Source organism: Oryctolagus cuniculus, chromosome 2, assembly GCF_964237555.1.
Source record: "Oryctolagus cuniculus chromosome 2, mOryCun1.1, whole genome shotgun sequence".
NCBI lineage: Eukaryota > Metazoa > Chordata > Mammalia > Lagomorpha > Leporidae > Oryctolagus > Oryctolagus cuniculus.
In genome coordinates, this window is record NC_091433.1 from 175154630 (window position 1) to 175178790 (window position 24161).

General features: G+C 47.2%; 1 protein-coding gene across 6 annotated transcripts in view; it reads left to right on the forward strand.

The window, feature by feature from the left end:
- Window positions 1–24161, forward strand: part of RBKS (ribokinase) — a 116446-nt gene that overhangs the window by 61712 nt on the left and 30573 nt on the right. For 5 of the 6 annotated variants that reach the window (XM_070069291.1, XM_070069292.1, XM_051843058.2 and 2 more), the window contains exons 6-7: window positions 450–541; window positions 8543–8731. In XM_070069291.1, coding sequence (XP_069925392.1) covers window positions 450–541; window positions 8543–8731 — 281 coding nt within the window. Of the gene's footprint in view, window positions 1–449; window positions 542–8542; window positions 8732–9943; window positions 11757–24161 lie in introns of those variants that run through there. The other variant, XM_008254584.4, reaches the window with a different exon arrangement.

Consider the following 24161-nt stretch of genomic DNA (forward strand, 5'->3'; position numbering starts at 1 on the left):
TCCTTCTTACCAGGAAAATTTTGAACTGTTTTTGTTTCTTTTCTATCATCTTATTTCTTCATTAGAAAATGGATTTATGAGCTGGGCTTGCAAGTAAGCACTTAGAGTGAACCCAGAAGTGTTCATTCATCAGCTTAGCCACGCTCACGGTGTCCTTTCGTGCCACAGTGTTTTTATTTTCTTTAATGTTCTTGTAGTCCCCACCTTTGCTATGCGATCAGGTTGATTGTAAATATTGATGCTTGCCCTTGAAGCTGAAATGTAGTAAAGTGAAACGTAAAGAAATTAAAATAAGATGGAGTTGGTACTAGGCCATCATGGAAGTTGAGACTTTAGAATTCTCTATATCTGTAACTAAATAATTACAGCAGAAATGGCAGACCTTGGAGATTCTCCCTAATGAATATTAGGAGCGACAACCACTGACTCCCTCTTCCATTCTCCCACAGTGAAAACACTGTTCAACCCAGCCCCTGCCCTGGCTGACCTGGACCCCCGCTTCTACACCCTCTCCAGTGTGTTCTGCTGCAACGAGAGTGAGGTAAGGGTGGATTCTTCCAGGCGTTCAGCGAGTGGATAAAGCAAGGAGGCGGAGCTAACCAAATCCATTTGACAACATGAATTCCTGGGCACAGTGAAAGTGATTCTTCACTTTACTGGGAAATGGGGAGAAAAGGACAGTTTTAAGTCCCAGCAGCGGGGAAGGTGATTCTCTGAGTCCCTGCTGTCACCTGCTACTTACCAAACCGGAGTTGATGCTAGTCCCCCCCTCCACCCTCACACTGTTGGTCTTGTATTTTCTTTTCTAATTATTCCATCTTTACAGACTAATTAGTATTGGAGTTGCCAATTTTAGCAGATAAAATACAGACTGCCTAGCTAAACCTGACTTTCAGATAGACAATACCATCCTAATACACTTGTACTGTAAAACTTGTTTACTGACACTCAAATCTGACTGAGCTCCCTCTGTTTTACCTGGGCTCTGTAAGCAGAGCATCTGCTTCCTACAGCTGCACAGACCCCATGACAGCATTGGGGACCAACTGAGGCTCTCCACTGATGCCATGGGAAAGGCCTCTGAGTCCATCTGAGGACCATAATGTACGCATCTCACAAAGTACCTTTCAGTGTACTGATACTGGATCACTCTTAAGTATTTCTAGGAAGAAAATTTCAATATTTCTCCCTTTTCATAGGTCCTACAGCACTAGAGCAGCATTCTTTCCCATCAGGGCATATTATCCACACCCGTGAATGCAGCTTGCAGAGAGTAACCAGTGAACTACAGTAGTTAACTTTCCATTTGGTTCAAAGGCTAAATGAAGGTTTATAGAATTTCTTGAGCTGTATTTGTGAAAATTTCATCTCTCAGACCATGGAGGATACAAAAAGAAGACTGTGACAAAGAAACTAATTTTAACAAACCACAGTGGTTATGCAATATTGCTGAACAGCCACCATGGCCAGGCATTGTGCTAGGAAAAAAGGACTTGTGGGAGATAGTGACCGTTTCATAACAAGAACTTAGATCACCCCTCAGCCGCCAAACTGGCTTAGATTTCCCTGCTACATACTTAACGAGTACTGGATCTGCTCCCCAGACACTCATCACACCTCCCATTACTTATTCGTTCCTTCTGTCTTCTGCATTAATTGCAGGTTTCATGAGGACAAGAGCAGCTTGTCTTACTTACCAGGCTATCCCAAATGACCATCCCTGTGCGTGTAGCTATCTACTGCTGTGTAATAAGTTGCCCCACAATGTGGTGGATTACAGCAGTTACTCCTTGTCGTCATTATAATCATTTCTGAGCATCAGGAATTCAGATAGAGCCCAGCGTGCATTGTCTCTGCTTCACAGTGCTTGGGGCCTTAGTTGGAAAAACTCAAAATGCTGGGATCTCGCCGGTGCCGCGGCTCACTAAGCTAATCCTCTGCCTTGCAGAACCGGCACACCAGGTTCTAGTCCTGGTCGGGGCGCCAGATTCTGTCCCGGTTGCCCCTCTTCCAGGCCAGCTCTCTGCTGTGGCCACGGAGGGCAGTGGAGGATGGCCCAAGTGCTTGGGCCCTGCACCCCATGGGAGACCAGGAGAAGCACCTGGCTCCTGCCATCGGATCAGCGCAGTGCGCCGGCCTCAGTGGCCATTGGGGGGTGAACCAACGGCAAAGGAAGACCTTTCTCTCTGTCTCTCTCTCTCACTGTCCACTCTGCCTGTCAAAAAAAATTAAAAAAAAAAAAAATGCTGGGATCTCTTGAAGTCCCCTTTACTCACATGCTCAGTGTTGATTGTTGCCTGGGGCATCATGGGACTGCTGGCCAGGACACTTACAGTAAGCTCTCCTGTGGCCCCGGCCTCCTCAAGTGTGGTGTAGCTGGGTTCTGGGATCCAGCCTCACATGCAGGAGCACTAGGCAGAAGTCATGTTGGCTTTTCAAACTAGTCACACAACATCACTTCTTTCTGCCCCATCCTATGTTTTTGTTGTTTCTTTTCTTCTTTTCTGAGAGGCAGAGAGACAGCTGCCATCCACTGGTTTACTTCCCAAATGCCTGTGATGGCTAAGGCTGGGCCAAGGCCAAATTCAGGAGCCAAGAAACTCAATCCAGATCTCCCACATGTGTGGCAGGAAAGTCAATGACTTGGGCCATCACCGCTGCCTCCTAGGGTCCATGTTAGCAGGATCCAGAGGCAGGAGTCGAACACAGCCACTCCATGCAGGATGCAGGCCCCTTAACTGCTGGTCCAAATGCCTTCCCGACCCCATTCCACTGACTAAAGCAGGGAGGTCCCCCTTGGCACCCCATCTGTGCAGATTGTCATTAGTTTGCATGAAATACTCTATATTACATAATTATAACTATGTAACTTATACAATTATTAATACTATAATTAATAATGTGTAATGTTATAAAATACATAGGAAATGTTACACTATCATAAATATGTAAATATATTATACTAATATATAATTATCAATAATTAATATGCATTAATATAATTATCTTTGGGAACTAACACTGCTATAGTGTTCCTGCATATGGTTGGCACATAGTAAATACTTATTAAGTGAACAAACTCTGATCTTTAAGGAAATTGACCTAAAAAACTTAATGGAGGGGTTGGCACTGTGGCGTAGTAGGTTAAGCCTCCGCCTGCAGCACCAGCATCCTAAATGCACACCAGTTCCTGTTCCAGCTGCTCCTCTTCTGACCCAGCTCTCTGCTTATGGCCTGGGAAAACAGTGGAGAATGGCCCAAGTGCTTGGGCCCCTGTACCCACATGGGAGACCTGGAAGAAACGGCTCCTGGTGTCAGATCAGCTCAGCTCCAGTCGTGTGGCCATTTGGAGAGTGAATCAGCAGATGGAAGACCTCTTTCTCTGTCTCTCCCTCTCTCTGTCTATAACTCTGCCTCTCAAATAAATAAATAAATCTTTAAAACAAAACTTAATGGAAAAAAAATAGGGGCCAGCATTGTAGTCACTATGTTAAACTGCTGCTTGCAATGCTGGCATCTATACCCCAGCACTGATTGGAGTCCCAACTGTCCCACTTCTGATCCAGCTCCCTGCTAAAGTACCTGGGAAGGCACAAGAAGATGGCCCAAGTACTTGGGCCCTGTCAACCATGTGGGAGAACTGAATGGAGTTCCAACTACTGGCTTTGGCCTGGCCCAGCCCATTGCAGCCATTCAGGGAGTGAACCAGCAGATGGAAGATTTCTTTCTCTCTGACTCTCCCTCTCCCTCTGTCACTCTGCCTGTCAAATAAGTGAAGTGGATCTTTTTTGAAAAAAGAAAAATATTGAAAGCTCAAAGGTTCTATGGATGAGTTCTAATCACAGTAGTGTAAAGTTGTACATAAGACACTCTCTCTCTGCCCCACACACAAACCACGGATACATAAATGTTAAGAGATAATTTAAAAATAGTCACAAGCCCAAAAACAAGATAAATAACTCCACGTATGTAGCCTGGATGGTGTGCCATACGCCAGCCCCACAAGCAGGCAGAGTGGCAGGAAGCTCACCTCCTATGGGTAAGGGACACAGAGCGAACCACTCATGGAGACTGGAGCAGTGCCCAGTCTGGGCAGGGCGCCCCTGCTAACAATACCAGGAAGAGGAAGCTGCTGCCCCTGCTGTCTGAGGCCACAGCATGAGGAGATAAGGGGACAAAGACAGCTGCCTCTGACAAGTAGGGAAACTAAGCTAACCACACTTAGAGACTGGACTGGCAATAGCCCCATCACAGCAGAAAAGGAAGTCCATATTGCCAGTATAAAACCTGGCTCCGATTTAGAGACCCTCAGGGGCCTGGTGGATGTTAACTATAAATCTCGTAGGGATAAGCCTTGTGGGAGCTGAAGTATGAAGATGACTTTCCAACTCTCAGTGAGCAGAGTGATCCTGCAAATGAAGAAATAATACTATGAAGTTTACCCAGAAAATCAGGGTAAAGATGAATTTGTCCAAGGTCAAATTAAAGTAATAAAACAAGGCAAAAAAAAAAAAAAACTTTAAAATAAGTATGATGAGCCGGCGCTGTGGCACAGCAGGCTAACACCCTGGCCTGAAGCACCGGCATCCCATATGGGCACCAGTTGGAGACCCAGCTGCTCCACTTCCGATCCAGCTCTCTTCTGTGGCCTGGGAAAGCAGTAGAAGATGGCCCAAGTCCTTGGGCCCCTGCATCCACGTGGGAGACGCGGAAGAAGCTCCTGGCTCCTGGCTCCTGACTCCTGGCTCCTGGCTTCAGATCGGTGCAGCTCCGGCCATTGTGGCCAGCTGGGGAGTGAACCAGTGGGTGGAAGACCTTCATGAAAGCAGTGGTGTATGAATATGAAAAACAACTAATTAAAAGTCTTGAAAATGAAAGTTACACTAGAAATTTTTTAAAATCACTCATTTAAAAAATAAACATTAGATTGGAATTGGTTAATTGAAAGAGTTTTGAAGTTTTGTTTCGAGAGGTAGAGAGAGACAAAGTACTCCTATCCACCAGCCCACTCCTCAAACTCCCCTAATGGCTTGGGCAGGGCCAGACCCAACCAGACCAAATCGGGGAGCTGGGAATGCAATCCAGTTCTCCCATGCGAGTGACAGGAACCCAACCACTTGTGCAGTCACCACTGCCTCCCAGGGTCCATTTCACAGGACGCCGGAGTCAGCAGCCACAGCCAGGCATTGGACCCAGGTACTCGGGTATGGGGCACAGGTGTCTTGTCAGGCTAAATGCCTGCCCCAAGAGAGAATTGGGATCAATTCACTTAGAGTAGCAAACTCAGTTCACCTAGAAAGCAACACATAAAGAAAGATATTTTTATATATTACAGAAGAATTTAGAGAATGATAGCCTGAGAGACACCAATACGTGGTCTATTGAAGAGAATAGAGGGAGCTAAAGAAGAAGAAGATTAGAAGGAAAATTGCAGAGTATTTTCTAGAATTTAAAAAAGACATAAGTCCTCAGGTCAAAAGTATATAAAGAGACACCTAAGATAAATAAATAAACTCCCTATTTGTGAACATTCTGATAGAACCACGTAAAATCAAGAATGAAGGCAAAAATATTTTTAAATAGCCAGAGGGGGAAAAAAACAGATTACATATAAATGACAAGAACATCCAAGATTTTCCTGCTTGTTAAAGAGGAAAATGGATACAAATCAAAATGTCCATCAAAAGAATAGATTGTATTGAAACTGGGATGTTTACAGTATGAAATACTGGGTGTTGAAAAGAAACAAAGAAATAGAACCACATGTGTCAACTCGAATTAAATGTTAAGGAGAAAAAAGCACATTGCTAAATAATTTGTATCATTTAGCTTCTGTAAAGAAAGATCTGGAACAAATGAAGTAAAATGTGAAGACTTGTTAAAGGTGGATCGTGGGTGCATGGATGTTTGTAGCATTATTTGTTAGGTTAAAGATTTTGTCATGGAAGAATACTTTTATAAGAGGTTTTGAGGAGACACGTCAGTGTTTCTGAAGTAGACCATTCAACTAGACAGACGTAAGTGGTCCCAGTATTGAAGAGCAAAGCAAAATTTATTTTTTTTTTAACAAGTGACCTCACAGTATAACCAACTCAGAAAGGATCTGTACAGAAGGTGGAAACCTGAGGCACATGGTCAAGTTCTCGAAGCCTGTGCAACTGAGAACATGGAAGCCTAGAACGAGCAGACACTTGCGAGATGATTTATATACAACAAAAAGGGTTCCTTTGGGCACATTCAGAGCAAACATAAGGGAGGCAGTCTTTGGAAGAAAGAGCATATGGGTAAGTTGTAACACAGAAAAGACAGAATTTGGTTATACACTTTTTGAGTCAAAAATCATCACGTAGGGGTGACTGGTGCAGCAAGTAAGCGGAGATGTCTGCGTCCCATGTTGGGAGTCTCCAGATTCCTGCTTCCTGCTGAGGCAGTCGCTGGGAGGCAGTGGGTGATGGCTCAAGCACTTAGGTTCCTGCCACTCACAGAGACACCTGGACTGAATTTCCATCTCTTGGCCTTGGCCTGGCACAGTCCCAGCTGTTAACAGGCATTTGGAGAGTGAACTAGTAGAATTGGAGAAATCGCTCTCTCTCTCTCTCTCTCTCTCTCTCTCTCCCCCCTTCTCTCCTGTCTTTTTGCCTTTCAAATAGGAAAGAAATTTACATATCATATCATTCACATGGTTCAGCGATTTTTTAACTGCCTATTTCAGAACCACAGAGTTTTCCCAGAGATGCTAGCGGGGTCCCTAAGGAACAAGAAATCCAGGCTGAAGGCCCTCACCCCCACTTCAGCCAAAGAGCTTGTTAGATTCTGGTGAAGAAGTACTGGCTCTCTCCAAGGCCCTCATCTTGCAGGCTTTAGGTGATCTGGGGAAAGTCATCAAGTTGCTGAGTAGTGGGAGTCTCCTGGATGCCAGGGCTTGGCTTCTTTCGCTCCAGAGCAGTGCCTCCCCTAACCTGCTTCCATCTTCTCCAGCAGAAGCAAACACAACGGAAACCCACAGTCTGTAGACATGCGTAGCTACAGCCAGCAATAAGAGCCAGGCATCAGGGGCCAAGACAGGACTGGAGGTTACATCCGCAGGTGCCCAAATTGACAATGCATACCAGTCATTGTGGTGGCCTTTCCTTCCTCCCCCATCCTCCTTTTTTATTTTGTAGAATTCTCTTTGATCCCCCAACTATTATAAAAATTATCATACAGGCAGAACAGCTGAAAGAACAATGAAGCAGCCAACACCCTACCTTCCAGCTGAACAGTTAGCATTTGCTCCCCCCTCCCCTGTATTATTTTTTAAAGATTTCTTTATTTGAAAGGCAGAGTTACAGAGAGAGAGGGAAAGACAGAGAGAGAGGAAGATCCTCCATCTGCTGGTTCACTCCCCAGCTGGCCACAATGGGATGGGCCATGCCGAAGCCAGGAGCCTCATCCAAGTCTCCCACAGGGTGCAGGTGCACAAGGACTTGGGCTATCTTCTGCTGCTGTCCCAGGTGCATTAGCAGGGAGCTGAATCAGAAGTGGAGCAGCCAGTGCTCCAGCTGGGGCCCATTTGGGATGCCGTGTTGCAGGAGGTGGCCTAACCACTACACCACAATGCCAGACTCCCCATTTGTATTTACCCTTATTTGTTGAAAAATAAGTAAAGGGACTGGCGTTGTGGAGTTCCAGCTGCTCCGCTTCCAATCCAGCTTCCTGCTGATGCACCTGGGAAAAGCAGCAGAGGATGGCCCAAATCCTTGGGCCCCTGCACCCACGTGGGAGACCTGGATGAGGCTCCTGGCTTCTGCCTGACCCAACCCTGGCCATTGTAGGCATTTTAGGGGAGTAAAATAGCAGATGGAAGATAGAGCTCTCTCTCCCTCTCTCTGTATAACTCTGCCTTCAAATAAATAAAATAAATCTTAAAAAAATAAATACAAATATTTGTTGATAGTAAGTTACAGGCCTGATCATTCATCCCTTAATACGTCAGCATTTTATAAAAGGAACCATACCTAAGAAAATTATTATTTTTTTAAAGATTTATTTATTTATTTGAAAGGCAGAATTACACAGAGGTACAGAGAGAGAGAGAAAGAGGAAAGAGAAAGAGAGAGAGGTCTTCCATCTGCTGGTTCACTCCCCAAATGGCCACAACAGCCAGGGCTGGGCCAGGCCAAATCCAGGAGCCTGGAACTCCATCCCGGTCTCCCACATGGATGGCAAAGGCCCAAGCACTGGGGACATCTTGTGCTGCCTTCCCGGGTGCATGAGCCGGGAGCCAGATCATGAATAGAGAGCTGGGACTTGATCTGGCACTCATATGGGACGCTGGCATTGCAGGCTGCAGCTTAACCTGCTGCAGCACAACGCCAGCCCCCGAGAAGGCCCTTGATAGCTAGTTTTTGTTGTTTTATTTATTTTCTTGTACCAGCATCCCTCAGGGTTCCCATTACACTGGTTGTTACCAGAAAAAAAAAAAAAAAAAAAAAAAAGACACTTTCTAGAAAAGCAAATCCGATCTGGATCCGGATTACTTTTTCACTTCTGTGTGTTGCAGGCTGAAATTTTAACTGGCCTCACGGTGGGCAGCCCCGCGGACGCCGGGAAGGCTGCCTCCGTGCTCCTGGAGCGGGGCTGCCAGGTCGTGATCATCACCCTAGGGGCTGAAGGGTGTGTGATGCTGTCGCAGACAGAGCGTGTCCCGAAGCACATTCCCACCGAGAAAGTCAAGGCTGTGGATACCACGGTAGGTTTTAAAACTTAAGAATCCTTTTAGTCCTTGGAAATAATTATCTACTTAGTAACTAAGACACGACACCTGAGCTATTGGCCATGAGCAGGCCTGGGAAGCCTTATCGTGGATGAGAAAACCAACCAGACAGGAGAGGTGTCCTAACCCTGCCCTAACTCACGGTGGCACTCCACACAAGTCGCTTAACCGCGTTGCACCTCAGTTTCCTCATCCATGGTCAAAATCTGAAATTCAGTAACATTATACCTGTGCTCACTACATGCATTCAGTAGATACTTGTTGAACATCTGTTATGTGCCCGTCATGGATTAGGTGCTGAGGATAGCGATGAACAAGGGAAGGTCCCTGCCTTCCTGGGGCTTACAGTCTATGGGCAGTAAACAAGCCTCCTGGAAACGAATAGCAAGAAGCATGGTTAGCAGAGGTCATTCTGTAGCCAGCTGATAATAACAGCTGGCACTCACTGCATGCCTGCTGTGTCTTTTTTGTATGTATCTCATTTAAACACCACAGCAATTTAATGAGGCCAGTACTGTTACTACCCTTACTTTACCCATGGGTCACATTGCCAGTAAGTAACAGGGCTAGGAGTTCAAAAGGAGGCGTATGAAGTCTACACAGGTGTTTTTGTGTAAGGCACTCGGTTAAGGACAGTGTGGGAAGTGGACTAGAGTCGGATGAAAGAGAAACAAGTCACACAGGTTCCCCTACGGCTAGGGGAATAAAAATGGTTATTTTATTGTTAAAACTCAGAAGAACCGACCAGAAAAGTAAGTAAACTTTAGGGACAAAAAACTATTGTTGAGGAAGAATACAGATTTTGTAGATTTTTAAAAAGTGATTTATGATTTATTACTTGCAGAAATGTTTTGGTTTGTTTTTCTGTTGAAAAATAACTTTAAAATGTGGTCATTTTTCAAAAACCAAGCCTGAGGGGATCTGATGAATCTGTAGATACTAATGTGCTTTGAAAAATGCGTAACTGCAAGGAAACTTGTACAGCATTGACTTAACATCCTGTTAACATCTTTCAAAATGCACTTTATCCGTATTTGAGAAAACCTGCATGGTGATGTTGCTCCCTTCGTAGTAAGTCATTTCTGAAACCATTGAGGGTTTTTCTGTTTTGTCAAGAAGCACAGGAACATGAATTCGAGCGATTGCCTTTTAAACAAAAGTTTATTCGAGTTTATTCTCTTGCGAAAGGAAACACAAGCGGTCTGCGAAGACCTCAGACCTGCGTGGACTGGACACACAGAAGGGGCTCAGCCTGCATCTCAGTGCCTGTGTTAGTCGCCACTCCTCTCGGTTGTGAGCCCCACACGGGCCTTCGCAGGACAGGGGATTTGGGTGGTGCACCTGACCGGAAGTGCAGATGCAGCAGATGTGGAAAATTCAGCCATGTCCTCACGGCTGGCTGGCGTGCTCTCTCCCTGCCAGCTCTGCCCCCTGGAGTGGGCTTTGAGCGCAGGCAGGTCTTCTGCTCGCAGAGGTCTCTGGCAGCTCCATGCCCACACCGTGCCCCGTGGCATGTCCCTGTCCCTGGTGTCAAATAAAACTCAAAGTCTCATCAGAGGATGGCAGAGTGGTAGTGGTCAGACAAAACCACGTGTGCCACTGTAAAACAGTCATGTGGAAACTCACTGCTTGCACGGGGAACTGGAGGCCAAGAGTAGCCCGGGAAACGTGGAAGTGGACATTAGTGGCAGTGGCCCTCCGAGGGATTTCGTGTTGAAGGACTGACTTCATAGAGCCTGACTGATGACGGCATTGACAGTGCTGATTTCTGCTTTGTGCTGATACTATTTTGTGCCCTTCCGTGTGGGTTCTTAGCACTTGCAATTGAGTCTCAGCTTCAGCAAACTGAAGGTGGTGGAAGGATAAAGCCCACATCCCATTCAGGACAGGTGACCTTTGTTGTCTGTGGAAGCAACTTAACAGAGAAGAGGGGCTCTGAGACCAGGAGACTGGAGTCCAGTCCCTGCTCCTGAAAGCTTGCCGTCACTTAGTAGGTCAGCTGACCCCTCAAGGAATCAGATAGCTCACCCCTAAACCGAGCTCTCTGGGTCAGCCACTGGGAGCAGTAGTTAAGACATGCCATGTCAGGGTGCCCGGGGTCAAGGCCAGTTTCCCTTCCTAGTCCAGCTTCCTGACAATGTGCACCCCCAGAGGCAGCAGGTGATGGCCCAGTACTTGAGTCCCTGCCACCCACATGGGACACCCAGATGAAGTTCTACGCTCCTAGCTTCAGCCTGGCCCACCCTGGCTTTTGCAGGCATTTAGGAAGTGAATCAGCAGTTGGAAGGTCTCTGTCTCTCTATCCTTGTCTCTCCTTTTAACATAAAATTGTAAAAAGTATTTTTCAATAAATCAGATGAGCTCATTACATTCACACTGTGAACTGAGAAGTGGTTGAGATAGTTAGGAAGTAGTCTGTAAGGTTTCCTCTGACTCTAGATTTTTGGTTCGGTGGTTAGATGTTTTCATTCATTCATTCAACAAATACTAATTGAGATATGACTGCATGCCAAATGCGAGAAAGAAGAAATAGAATATCCCATATGTTTGAATTTTTCTAGAGATTTTTAGTTTTCCTGCAGAATTTGAAGATGGATTTAGTAATTGCTATGTGGAAAGCTGCAGGAGGCTGATGTGGTGTATCAGGTTAAACTCTCACTGGCAACACCTGCATTACAATGGGTGCTGGTTCGAGTCCCGGCTGCTCCACTTCAGATCCACCTCCCTGCTCATTTGCCTAGGAAAGCAGCAGCAGATGACCCAGGTCATTGGGCCCCTGGCACCCATGTGGGAGACCCCGATGGAGTTCCTGGCTCCCGGCTTTGGCCTGGCCTCCTCCAATTGTGGAGACCATTTGGGGAGTGAACTAGCAGATGGAAGATCTCTCTCTCTCTTTCTCTCTCTGTCTCTCTCTGTCTCTCTCTCTCTGTGTCTCTCCTTCTGTCTCTATCTCTCTGCCTTTCAAAATTAAAAGAAGAAACCACACTTTAAAAAAAAAAAACCTACATAAATTGAAAAAAATGAAGTAAAATTTTCCCTCTAGGTCATCTGCAATCTAAGGGAGGAAAAGTATGATTGAGTAAATATAATCTCTGAACATCACGTGGCTGTAAATGCATAGTCATAACAATGCAAGTGCCAATTACTGATTTGACCAAAAATGGAGCTGTAATCATATTGTGAAGATGGAAGGATAAAATGAGTGTCTGCTTGGATGCATGAGGGAGCAGAGAAGAGAACTAAATGTTCATCTTCCATAGTTGGAATTCAAGAGATAGTATCTAAAACTGATTTAAAAATAGCAGTATAAGCACGTTACCAGGAATATAAGATAAATACCAGAAGAAACCACTAAGAATTTAAAGTATTTGCCTCATGGAAATGGGAGTGGAAAAGAATGGAGCATTTACACTGTAAGGCTTGTCTTTCGAAACTATGTACAGAAATGGATTTGACTTTAAAACAAACAAAAAAATAACAACACACAATGAGACCACTTCATACTCACTGGGGTAGCCATAATCAAAACCAGATGTTGACAAGTGGTGTTGAGGATGTAGGTAAATTAGACCTCTCATACGTAGCTGGTAAAAATGTAAAATGGGGTAGCCACTTTGGTAAGCAGTCCAAAAGTGCCTTGGAAGCTAATCATGAGTTAACTATATGTTTCAGCAACTCTACTTTCAGGAATATACCAAGGGAAATAAAAACATGCTTCCACACAAAAAGTCATATACAAATGTTCATATCAGTATTATTCATAATAGCCAAAAGTGGAAAACATCCCAGTGTCCATCAGCAGATGAATGGATAAATAAACTGTAGTATAGCCACGCGATGAAATACTATTCAGCCATTAAAAGGAATACTGATACTTGCTATGACATGGATGAATCATCAAAGCATTATACAAGGTAAGAGAATCCAGATGAGGCTGGCACTGTGGCGTAGCAGGTAAAGCCACCACCTGTGACACCAGCATCCATGTGGGTGCCGGTTCAAGTTCTGGCTGTTTCACTTCTGATCCAGCTCTCTGCTGTGGCCTGGGAAAGCAGCAGAAGATGGCCCAAGTGCTTGGGCTCCTGAACCCACCTGAGACACCCAGAAGAAGCTCCTGGCTCCTGGCTTCAGATCTGCCCTGCTCTGGCCATTGTGGCCATTTGGGGCGTGAACCAGCAGATGGAAGACCTCTCTCTCTATCTGTGTGTGTGTGTGTGTGTGTGTGTGTGTCCTTCTCTTTCTCTCTGTAACTCTGCCTTTCAAATGAATAAATCTTTTAAGAAAGAGAAAGAGAACCCAGATACAAAAGGTCACACATATGATTCCATTTATATAAAATATCCAGAATAGATAAATCCATAGACATAGATCATAGATTGGGGCTCCCAGGGGCTCCGAGAGAGAATAGGGAGAAACTGATTACTGGGGAAGGAGTTTTGCTTTAGAACGGGGAAGTGTTTTGACACGATACAAAGATGATGGTTGCACATTGTGATCTAGTAAATCCCACTGAATTACACTTTAAAATGATCAAATTATTAAATAACTGTTTTTTCAAGGAATGAAAATGGCATGACTCAGCCTTGGAGGCATTATACTAGGTAAAAGAAGGCAACATGAGAGCCCGCATGGTGTGGGATTCATTTATATGAAGTATCCAGAGTAGGTCAGTCCACAGAGACAGGAAGTAAACTGTCAGTTGCTGGGGACGTGGGTACTGCATTCCTCTGGAGGATGATGCAAATGTTCTGGAATTCATGGTGATCATTGGACAACCTTGCACAAAAGCTAAAACTCACTAATAGGTGTACATTTTAAAGATTGATGTATTTATTTGAAAACACTGAGAAAGAGAAAGAGATCTTCCATCTGTAGGTTTATTCTCCAAATATATGACCGCAATGGCTGGCACTGGGCCAAATGGAAGCCATGAGCTTTATTTGGGTCTCCCGCATGAGTGGCAGGGGCCCAAGCACTTGGACCATCTTCTGCTGCTTTCCCAGGCACATCGGCAGGGAGCTGGATCAGAAGTGGAGCAGCCAGGACTCGAACCCGGCACCCGAATGGATGCCAGCAACAAGCAGCAGCTTAACCCACTATACCACAACCTGGCCCCTAAAGTGTTCCTCTTAAGGAGTGAGTTTTAGGATACTAAATTATATCCCAACTTAGAAAATTGCAAATCAGGCCAAACAACAACCACAAAGCTGCATCTGGGAACATGCCCAGTGAGTGGGTCTCCTGAATGGCCCTGCTGGGTCTACACAGTGGGCTCTTGGCATCCTCCCCGTACCCGCTCCCCCGGGCAGGGCAGAGTTAATACTATCTGATAGGAACCAGGGTGGTAATTTTCCGGATCAGGGTCTCCTTTTTCTTTCTTATGCTCTCTTTATCCTCTCGTCTAGCACTCATTTTAAAAGTCTTCCCTGTTCTGCACACAACTGCTCAGCCTCTTACGCCTAACGGAGAGGAGCTGATGCACACGGCGAGGTGCGGACTCCCAGGGGGGCGCTCTCTCCTCGCAGCTGGGCTCCCTGGCTGCTCTGGCAGGGGGGCATTGCTTGCTCTGGCTGCAACCTCACTCCTCACTGCTCACTGCCTCATAACCCCCTACTGAGAAGTCAGGGCTGACACAGATGGAAGAAGCATCACTGGTCAATCGGCATGCTGTCCTCCTGCCTGGACGAGGCCAGGTCCCGTTCTGAGTTGGTGCTGGCTGCTGCAGACTGCTATATTCAGTTTTGCCTCGCCGCTAATAGCTGAGTATATCACTTCTATTTTTGCATCTGTTTTTCCTGTTGTACTAGCCTGGGATGGCGGCAGTAGCTGCAGATGTCCTCAGCTAGGTTTGGAAGACGTAACAGATGCGTCTCTCCCATTTCTGTGTTCCTGAATCTCAGCCGCCAAGTGACAGGTGCTCGTGTCCTCACTCTATCCCTTCCAACCTGAAGGCAAGGAGCTTTGCTTCTTGTGTTTAGCCTTGCACCCAATACCCTCTTCCTAGTCAGGGTTACCCCTGGGTAAGCACGGTAATATTTTAGGATTAGCACATTCATGTGGTATGATGTAACATGAGCTAGCCCTTGCCTATACACTCCGCACAATTCTTGCTATATGGGTTCCAGAAACAGATCAGCACTCTCATCTCGAGATTCAGCCCATGGGCTAAATCTTACCTTCTGAAAATGCTCCACTGTAGAGTAACACATCCTGCCTCAGAGTATAGCAGGAGCTGAGAGCAAACAAGTCCGCGCTGGGGGATGCATCATGCCCGCTCTGTGCGTCCTTGTTTCCGCCCATTACTTTTTTTTTTTTTAATTTTTTGACAGGCAGAGTGGACAGTGAGAGAGAGAGACAGAGAGAAAGGTCTTCCTTTGCCATTGGGTCACCCTCCAATGGCCGCCACAGCCGGTGTGCTGCGGCCGGCACACCGCGCTGATCCGAAGGCAGGAGCCAGGTGCCTCTCCTGGTCTCCCATGCAGGTGCAGGGCCCAAACACTTGGGCCATCCTCCACTGCACTCCCTGGCCACAGCAGAGAGCTGGCCTGGAAGAGGGGCAACCGGGACAGAATCCGGCACCCCGACCAGGACTAGAACCCGGTGTGCCGGCGCCGCAAGGTGGAAGATTAGCCTATTGAGCCACGGCGCCGGCCACCACCCATTACGTTTGACTCCTGTAATGCGCAGAGCTGCTCGGAGGCATGAGGCAGCATTGGCCTGGGTGCATGGATGCCCCGGGAGGACTCTGGGTTTGGGAATCCGCTCTGATCCTGAGACTGCACCCTGACTGATGGGGATCATTTCTGTTCCGGTTCGCATGGAAGCATTCTATCTGGAGGAGAGGTTGCCCAGTTACCCACAGGTTCCCATGGTGGCCTCCTCTTGGTGTATCCCCCTCATCCAGGGCTCTGGCCTTCAGAAATCCAGGCTGCTCTCAAGGCTGGTTTCCCATGAAGCCACCTCCTTGGTACCATCCAGAATGACAGTTCAGTCTTTGAAAACCCAGCACTTGGGGGGCCATTATTCCCATCTTAGCGTGACCTTTGCTCCACCCATAACCCCCCTTGCCACTACCACCATTAGAAAGCCAGACTGATTTTTCCAGAAGTAATTAGAACCAAGGGACCTAGGTGACCTTAAGCGGTGTTTCTCACTTCTGGCAACCTGAACACCGTTTCCTGCCCCGCCATTGTCCTGCTGGGAGGGCTGGGAGTACTCAGCAGCACCTGGGCACTGCCTGGTGTTATCCAGGACGCTCCTCCAGCTTCCCCAGCACACCCCTCCTCCTCTCCTCTCCCTTCTGATCAACCCACACTTTGCATTTGTTAAGAATCACTAAGGAGGGGCCACTGTTGTTGGCATGGTGGGCTAAGCTTCCGCCTGTGGCACCAGCATCCCATATGGGCACCAGTTCATCCCAGCTGCTCCTCTTCCGATTCAGCTCTCTGCTATGGCCTGGGAGAGCAGTAGAAGATGGCCCAAGTGCTTGGGCCCTGCACCCGTGTGGGAGATCCAGAAGAAGCTCCTGGCTCCTGGCTCCTGGCTCCTGGCTTTGGATCAGCTCAGCTCTAGCTGTTGCAGCCATTTGGAGAGAACCAGCAGATGGAAGACCTTCCTCTCTGCCTCTCCCTCTCTCTGCTTATGACTCTGCATCTCAAATAAATAATTTTTTTTTTCAAAATGAAATTACTTTGGAGCCTGAGGGAGCTGTGTGGCCATTTTACCAGCCTTCACACACTTCTCTCCCAAAACTTCTGGTACAGGAAAGACGTTTGAGTGTCCCTCTCTGTTGATTGCCAACTCTTGAGAAAAGGTTGGGAGATTAAAATACTGTGTGGGCAAATGATAGAATCCTGGGTGTTGAAGTATAACTATAAAGTAACAAGGCTAATTTTCTAACTGCCATATTATTTTTTTAATCACTGACTGACTCCTATTTCCTTCAAATTTTGACCTTCTGAGACACTTTTTTTTGTATTTAAAGATTTATTTATTTGAAAGGCAGAGTTACAGAGAGAGATAGAGACAGAGAGAGATCTGATTCACTCCCCAAATGACCAAACTGACTAGACACAAAAGACTGACTAGACCAAAAGACTCGAACTGATGCCCACATGGAATACCAGCACTTCAGGCAGAGGCTTTACCTGCTGTGCCACAGGAGACTCACTTTATTGACAGTGCATGACCTTTGGAAATACTCTTTCAGAACTGAACTGAGGGCCAGTGCCGCGGCTCACTAGGCTAATCCTCCGCCCGCGGCGCCGGCACCCCGGGTTCTAGTCCCGGTCAGGGCACCAGTTCTGACCCGGTTGCCCCTCTTCCAGTCCAGCTCTCTGCTGTGGCCCGGGAGTGCAGTGGAGGATGGCCCAAGTGCTTGAGCCCTGCACCCGCATGGGAGACCAGGAGGTAGCACCTGGCTCCAGGCTTCGGATCGGCGCAACGCGCCGGCCGTAGCGGCCATTTGGGGGTTGAACCAACGGAAGAAAGACCTTTCTCTCTGACTCTCTCTCACTGTCTAACTCTGCCTGTCAAAAAAAAAAAAAAAAGAACTGAATTGAGAGCCTTTTCCTCTCTTTTACCCTTGCAGTCACTTCACTGGAGTTTTTTCCTACTTAGGAAATTAATATACATGGTTCCCAACTTACAGTAATTCAACTTAATCTTCCATCTTTTTTTAAAGGTTTATTTTATTTATTTTAAAAACAGAGTTACAGAGAGTGGTAGAGACAGAGAGAGGTCTTCCATCCGCTGGTTCACTCCCCAGATGGGCGCAACGGCTGGAGCTGTGCCAATCCAAAGCCAGGAGCCAGGAGCTTCTTCAGGGTCTCCCACGTGGGTGCAGGGTACCCAGGGAGTTGGACCATCTTCTACTGCTTTCCCAGGCCATAGCAGAGAGCTGGATTGGAAGAGGAGCAGCCGGGCGCAGAACCGGCACCCATGTGGGATTCCAGCACTTCAGGCCAGGGCTCTAACCCGCTGCGTCGCTGTGCCACAGCGCTGGCCCATTAATCTTCCATCTTTATGATGGTATGAAAATGATGAGCATTCAGTAGAGCTGCACTTCAGGTTTTGAATTTTGATCTTTTCCCAGGCTGGCAACAGTGCAGTAAGATCCTACTATGCAGTGCTGGGCTCTCAGCCCCACAGTCACACTCACAAGAGTGACCAGCGGTGCTCTCCAGCGTCCTTGTTGCTAAGCGCTTCATTCAGTGGGTTAGGGGTGTTGAGTGCATTTTTTACTGAATGGTATTTTCAACTTCAGGTGGATTTGTTGAAACAACCCCATGATGAGTTGAGGAACACCTGTATATGCATAACATTCATGGTGGGGTGGGGTGGGGTGGGGCAGGTAGCACAGGAACTACCAAAAAAGTCAGGTGCCCAGGGACCTACCATTGAGCTGTAGCCACTGTAACCTTTTGGTGGAAATCCCTCTGGATTTTTTTGCTATGCACATTCAAACAGTTTTAAGTAGCTACTAAATCAATTTGAATATTTGCAACACTGAGGATTAATATGTGTAATTATGAGAAGCCTCATTAACCAGAAAAAAACTACAACAAATATTCCTCTAGATTAATATAAATAGGTAATTTTCTGAAGAACTATGAGAGAGAGAAGGAGGGAGAGAGGGATGGAGGAAGGGAGGGAGAGAGAGAGAGAATGCTCAGCCTCATTAGAAATCAGGAATGTACAAATTAAAACAACAGGGAGGTACCCTTGATTGCCCATAAGGTTGGCAAAAGATTGATTTTGTTAAAGTCCAGAGATTTAAAAAAATACTCTCCTGTAATTATGGGGGAATGGAAATTTGTACACGTTTTCAGAGATCAAATTAATGGCACCAAATTTTTAAACCTGCTTTCAATTTGAACTAGTAAATCTCCTTAGACTATATGCTACATAAATGCTCACATATAAACAAAGATTTGTACAAGAATTTTTTCAACTCTGTTTGCAGTAACCACGATTTGAGATGATGAATCTACCTAATAACCAATAGGAGGCTAGATAATAATAATGTGGTGCCATTTGCCTAAAAATGACTCTCAAGGCCAGTGTTGTGGCATAGCATTGTGGGTAAAGCCACTGCCTGCCACGCTGGCATCCATAAGGACGCCAGTTTGTGTCCATCTTCTCCACTTCCAGCTCCCTGCTAATGGCCGGGGAAAAGCAGCAGAAGATGACCCAAGTACTTGGGCCCCTGCCACCCACGTGGGAGACCTGGCTCCTGTCTTTGGTCTGGCCCAGCCCTGCCATTGTGGCCATCTGGGGAGTGAGCCAGAGGATGGAAGCTCTCTGTCTCTCCCTTCTCCCTGGACTCTGACTTTCAAAATAAATGAATCTTAAAAAAAAAAAAAAAAAAGTAACTCTCTAGGGGCCAATGTTGTGGTGCAGGGGGTAAAGCCGCCAGCTGTCATGCCAGCACCCATATGGGTGCCAGGTCGGGTCCTAGCTGCTCCACTTCCCATCCAGCTCCCTATTAATGGCCTGGGATAAAGCAGAGGAAGAGAGCCCAAGTGCCTGGGCTCTTGGCACCCATGTGGGAGACCCAGATGAAGCTCCTGGCTTCAGCCTGGCCCAGCACTAGCCATTGCAGCCATCTGGGGAGTAAACCAGCAGACGAAGGATCCCCCCCCCCACCACTTTCTCGCTGTCTCCTTCTGTCTCTAACTATGACTTTCAAATAAATAAATGAATCTTTAAAAAAAGTATTTAGCCATCTATCTGTGAGTAAAGACCCATTTTAAAATCTGGAGCAAACCTCCCCAAACTGTTAGGATCCACGTTCATGGGAGGGGAGTAAGAGGGGGAAGGTACTGAGAGGAGGATTTCCACTTTCTCCTCCCTGTTCTGAATTGTTTGAGTTCTGCCGTAGTCTGTATTTGTCGTGTATAATTTTGCAATTTGGAGTCAGTGTGACTTTGAGACATAGCCAACAGCTATTTGAAGCCACATCCAGTACATCAAATGGGTGATAGCGCTTCTCCTAGGGTGCACTGGGCATGATCGTCCCTTGGGAGCTGGTGACTGGGTGCCCAGAGAGCCTCACAGCCAGTGCGTAACCGCGCTGAGCAGCCCTGGACTTAAGATGGTCCTGAGTGGACGGACCCTGAGGCCAAGCAGACCCGCACCGCCTTCGTCATCCCAGCACTCACGCTCTCGGCCTGGATATCTCACTGCACGCTTGGACGGGTTGTTGGGTTTTTTCCTTAATCTTTCTAAAGAAACGATTTTCCTCAAAAAGATGTTATTTTATACAGTCCCCCTTGGAAATACCAGAAGAGATGTCAAAGCCCCAGAGTTTCTGCTCATTCAAACGCACAGCGGATCTTCAGGGAAACTTGTCACGCTCAAGCTCCCTTCTGAATGAATCCGCTTGGATGTCTCAGTTTAACTCTTCAGCCCTCCACCTAGCATACTAGGTGATCTGAACTTGGATTTTTGCCACATTTCTTGATCTTAGGTTAGCGTATTTCCTGGAGCTGTAAAAGAGACCACGGGGCAATCGGTGACACCTACTTAAGTACTTTATAGTTCACAGGCCTCATCACTTGTGCACCTCCTTTGTGGAATCGTCCAGAATGAACGGCTCAGGAGGGATGGAGGAACACGGAAAAGGTGCTGAGGACTGAATCTGTCCCTGCCCACATTCCTATGTGGAAGCCCTAAACCCCCGCATGCCCACGGGGCCTGTGAGGGGTGACTACAGCTAATGAGGCCATAGGGTGGAGCTCTGATCTGATAGGATTAGTGTCCTAATAAGAAGACACACCAGAGAGCTCACTTCCTCTCTGTGTGCACAGGAAGAGGCCATGTGGGCACAGAGCAAGATGGCAGCCACCTGCAAGCCAGCGCAGAGGCCTCGCAGCGGAACCTGTTTTGCTGGTACCTTGAACTTGGACTTCCCAGTCTCTGGAATTTTGAGAAACACGTTTCTGTTGCTTGAGCCACTCAGTCCACGGTGCTTCGTTCCAGCAGCCCTAGCAGACTAACATGCAGGGAGGCACCTGGTCGTGTCAGAAGTGACCTGAAGCGAAGGCTGAGACTCCACTGTTCCGTAAGGAGAAAGTCATCAGGGCAGGTTCATCGCCTTCTCAGGGAAATACCTCAAGGGCTTTGCATGTGACTCAGCTGTCATCATCCGCCCAGTGGCTAAGGGCGGGTGATGTCTTGAGCTAAATGCCATGCTGCTTTGGGCAAATGACTTTCTGTGGGGTTGGGATCGTGCATCGACATACAGCATAGATGGAACAGGTGATGTCTGCGGCCCCTTTGACCTCTGCAGTTCTCTGGTTCCTTGACCTCTGAAATTCGACTCTTGGGAATATGAGAATTCTTTGGGCTTATAATAAAAGCTGGGCACAGCCCTGTGCCAGGCAGCGTGCTGGACTCTATTACTCGCATTCTCAGAACTACCCTACAACGTGGGGTTTTGCCTGTTTTAGAGAGGAAGAAACTGGTTGCCAGGGGATGCAGGACCTGCCCGGGGCATACAGCAGGTGAACCGCCAGGGCCAAGCTTGAGTCTAGGTCTGTGCTAACCCAGCACCCCTGAACTCTACCTTCCCACTCTGCCCCTGGATTTGGTGATCGTCTGCCTAGCCTCACTCTGTCTGACATCCCAGCTCTGACGCTCTGTCATCTGTCAGCATACAGGCTTCTGTAATTGCTCCAGATCTTTCAAAGGCCTTGCTTACTTTGTACAGAGCACTGCAGTCTCACTTAGATGAAACAGTCCATGTCTACCCCGAGAAGGGGCCTGGCACACGGGGGCACTTAATATGTGCTAGCTCTCATTAGCACATCCCAACACGTTTGGTTTTCTACTTTACCTGGATTACTTGGGGGTACCAGATAGCAGGTACCAGGAACTTATTACCCCTGTTAACTGGGCTAGACCTGAGCTTGGCTCTGAACATTGCTGACCAGAACAGTCCCACTGCCATTCAACTCTACCTTCTTCCTGTCCAGGGCAAGGAGCTGGACTACACAGATAGTGGGTGCTGGGACCGTGCTCGGTCCAGATAGCAAAGGTTCTGGCACAACCCACGTTCCTTCATTCTTGTCATCAAATGGCCAAACCTGGAGGAGAGCTCTACCAGTCTGAGAGACTACAACCAGATTATTTCACTGAACTTCTTTAAATAGGAGCCTGAATTGCTGAACTGTAAGGGTTAGTAGAAATGTGATGAAATGTGATGCTTTTTTTTTTTTTTTTTTAGTTTTTAGAAATTATTTAAGAGTCAAATTTCCCATCTGGTGATTCACTTCCCAAATGCCCAAAATAACCAGGACTGCCCTGAGCTGAGGCCAAAGCTGGGAGCCAGGAACTCAATCCAGGTCTCCCACATGAGTAGCGGGAACCCAAATACTTTAGTGGCCACCACTCTCTACCAGGGTCTGCATTAGCAGGAAGCTGGAGGCAGGTGCTGGAGCCAGGAATTGAACTCAGGTGGGATGCAGGACACCTAACTGACATCTTAAATTTTGTTTTAATTTTTATATATTTATTTGAAAGAGAGGCAGAGACAGATATACAGAGAGACATCTTCCATCCACTGGCTCACTCTCCAAATGCCCACGACAGTCTAGGCCAGGCGAAATCCAAGAGCTTGGAACTCAGTCCAGGTCTCCCCCATGAGTGGCTGGGATCCATGTACTGAGCCACCACCCGCTGCCTCCCCGGATGCACATTAGCAGGAACACGGGATCAGAGGTGGAGCCCGTACTCAGACCCAGGTACTCTGACTTGGGATGTGGGTCCCAAGTGACCCCTTACCTCTGTGCCAAATGCCTGTCCTGATTCCTACTTCCCTGCCTAGCAAACCCTCACATCCTAACGTCCAGCTCAGTGAGTTCTCTCTGGGCCACTTCAGGGCTACAACAGTGCTTAGCCTGTAATAGAGACCTTCTGTAGCAATGAAAGAGTCCTGCTTCCTTCTGGAAGAATAACTGGTAGAAGGGTTAAGAATCCCTTAGCCTCCCTGAGCCTGGGTTTTCCCAGGGGACTAGGAATCTACAGGATTGTTTACATTCCTCACATTCCACATTTAAGATGCCCAGGGAAAACATAAATCTTAAATACAAATACTCTTTTTATTTACTTATTTTTATACAAGTTATACAAGTTTCATGTATTTCATATATACAGATTTATTTTAATTCAAGAGGCACAGAAAGGCAGCTAAAGCTCTGCTGGTTACTCCCCAAATGCCTTGCAGTCGCTAGGATTGGGTCACACTGAGGCTGGGATCCAGGAACTCAATCCAGGTCTCTCTCATGGGGGTGAAGACCCAGGTGTTTGAGCCGTCATGTGCTGCCCCCCAGGGTCTGCACCTGCTGCCTCCCAGGGTCTGCACTGGCAGGAAGCTATAATTAGGAGCCTGAGCTTGGAATCGAAGCAGTCACTTTGCTACAAGACGCAGGCATCTAGACCAGCTATTAACTTCTAGGTCAAACATCTGCCCCAAAATGCCCCTTTTTAAGTGATTTGTAAACAAAATAGTCACCCAGATTTTCATTATAAAATCTGCAGTCACACTAAGGCCAGGCCAAAAACACAGAGTTGTGGAGTGTGAATGGCATCTCTGAAACTGGCATCGTAGAATGAAGAAAACTCAGAGGCCCTGAAATAGCCCCAGCCTAGTGACACCAGTGAAAGGCTGCGGCAGCTCTGCCAGAGAAGATGGAGTTCACCGACTACAAAGAAAGGAGACTGACGAACGAGACGCACGACATCTGTCACACCCAGGGCATCAGATCAGCTCTATGACTTTACCTCACCATCAGCAGATCACCTCATTTATTAGCTAATCGGGCAGAATTCAGGGTCCTGCATTATCTTTCTTTTTTTTTATTTTTATTTTTATTTAATTTTTTTTGACAGGCAGAGTGGACAGTGAGAGAGAGAGAGAGAAAGGTCTTCCTTTGCCCTTGGTTCACCCTCCAATGGCCGCTGCAGCCGGCGCGCTGCGGCTGGCGCACCTCACTGATCCGAAGCCAGGAGCCAGGTGCTTCTCCTGGTCTCCCATGGGGTGCAGGGCCCAAGCACTTGGGCCATCCTCCACTGCACTCCCTGGCCACAGCAGAGAGCTGGCCTGGAAGAGGGGCAACCGGGACAGAATCTGGCGCCCTGACCGGGACTAGAACCCGGTGTGCCGGTGCCACAGGCAGAGGATTAGCCTATTGAGCCGAGGCGCAGGCCTGCATTATCTTTCTTAATCCTGCATGTGGTCAGTTGAAAGCCCAGGGATCCCAAAGCCTAACTGTAACTGCTTACCAGAAATGTCACCTTCGCTTCGAAGAACTCAACGAGGGCCAACTGTGAGGCAGTTTTCCAGTTTTCCCATGGTGCAGTCTGACGGTGCAAACTGGACATGCCTGTGCACGTGCCCAGCGCC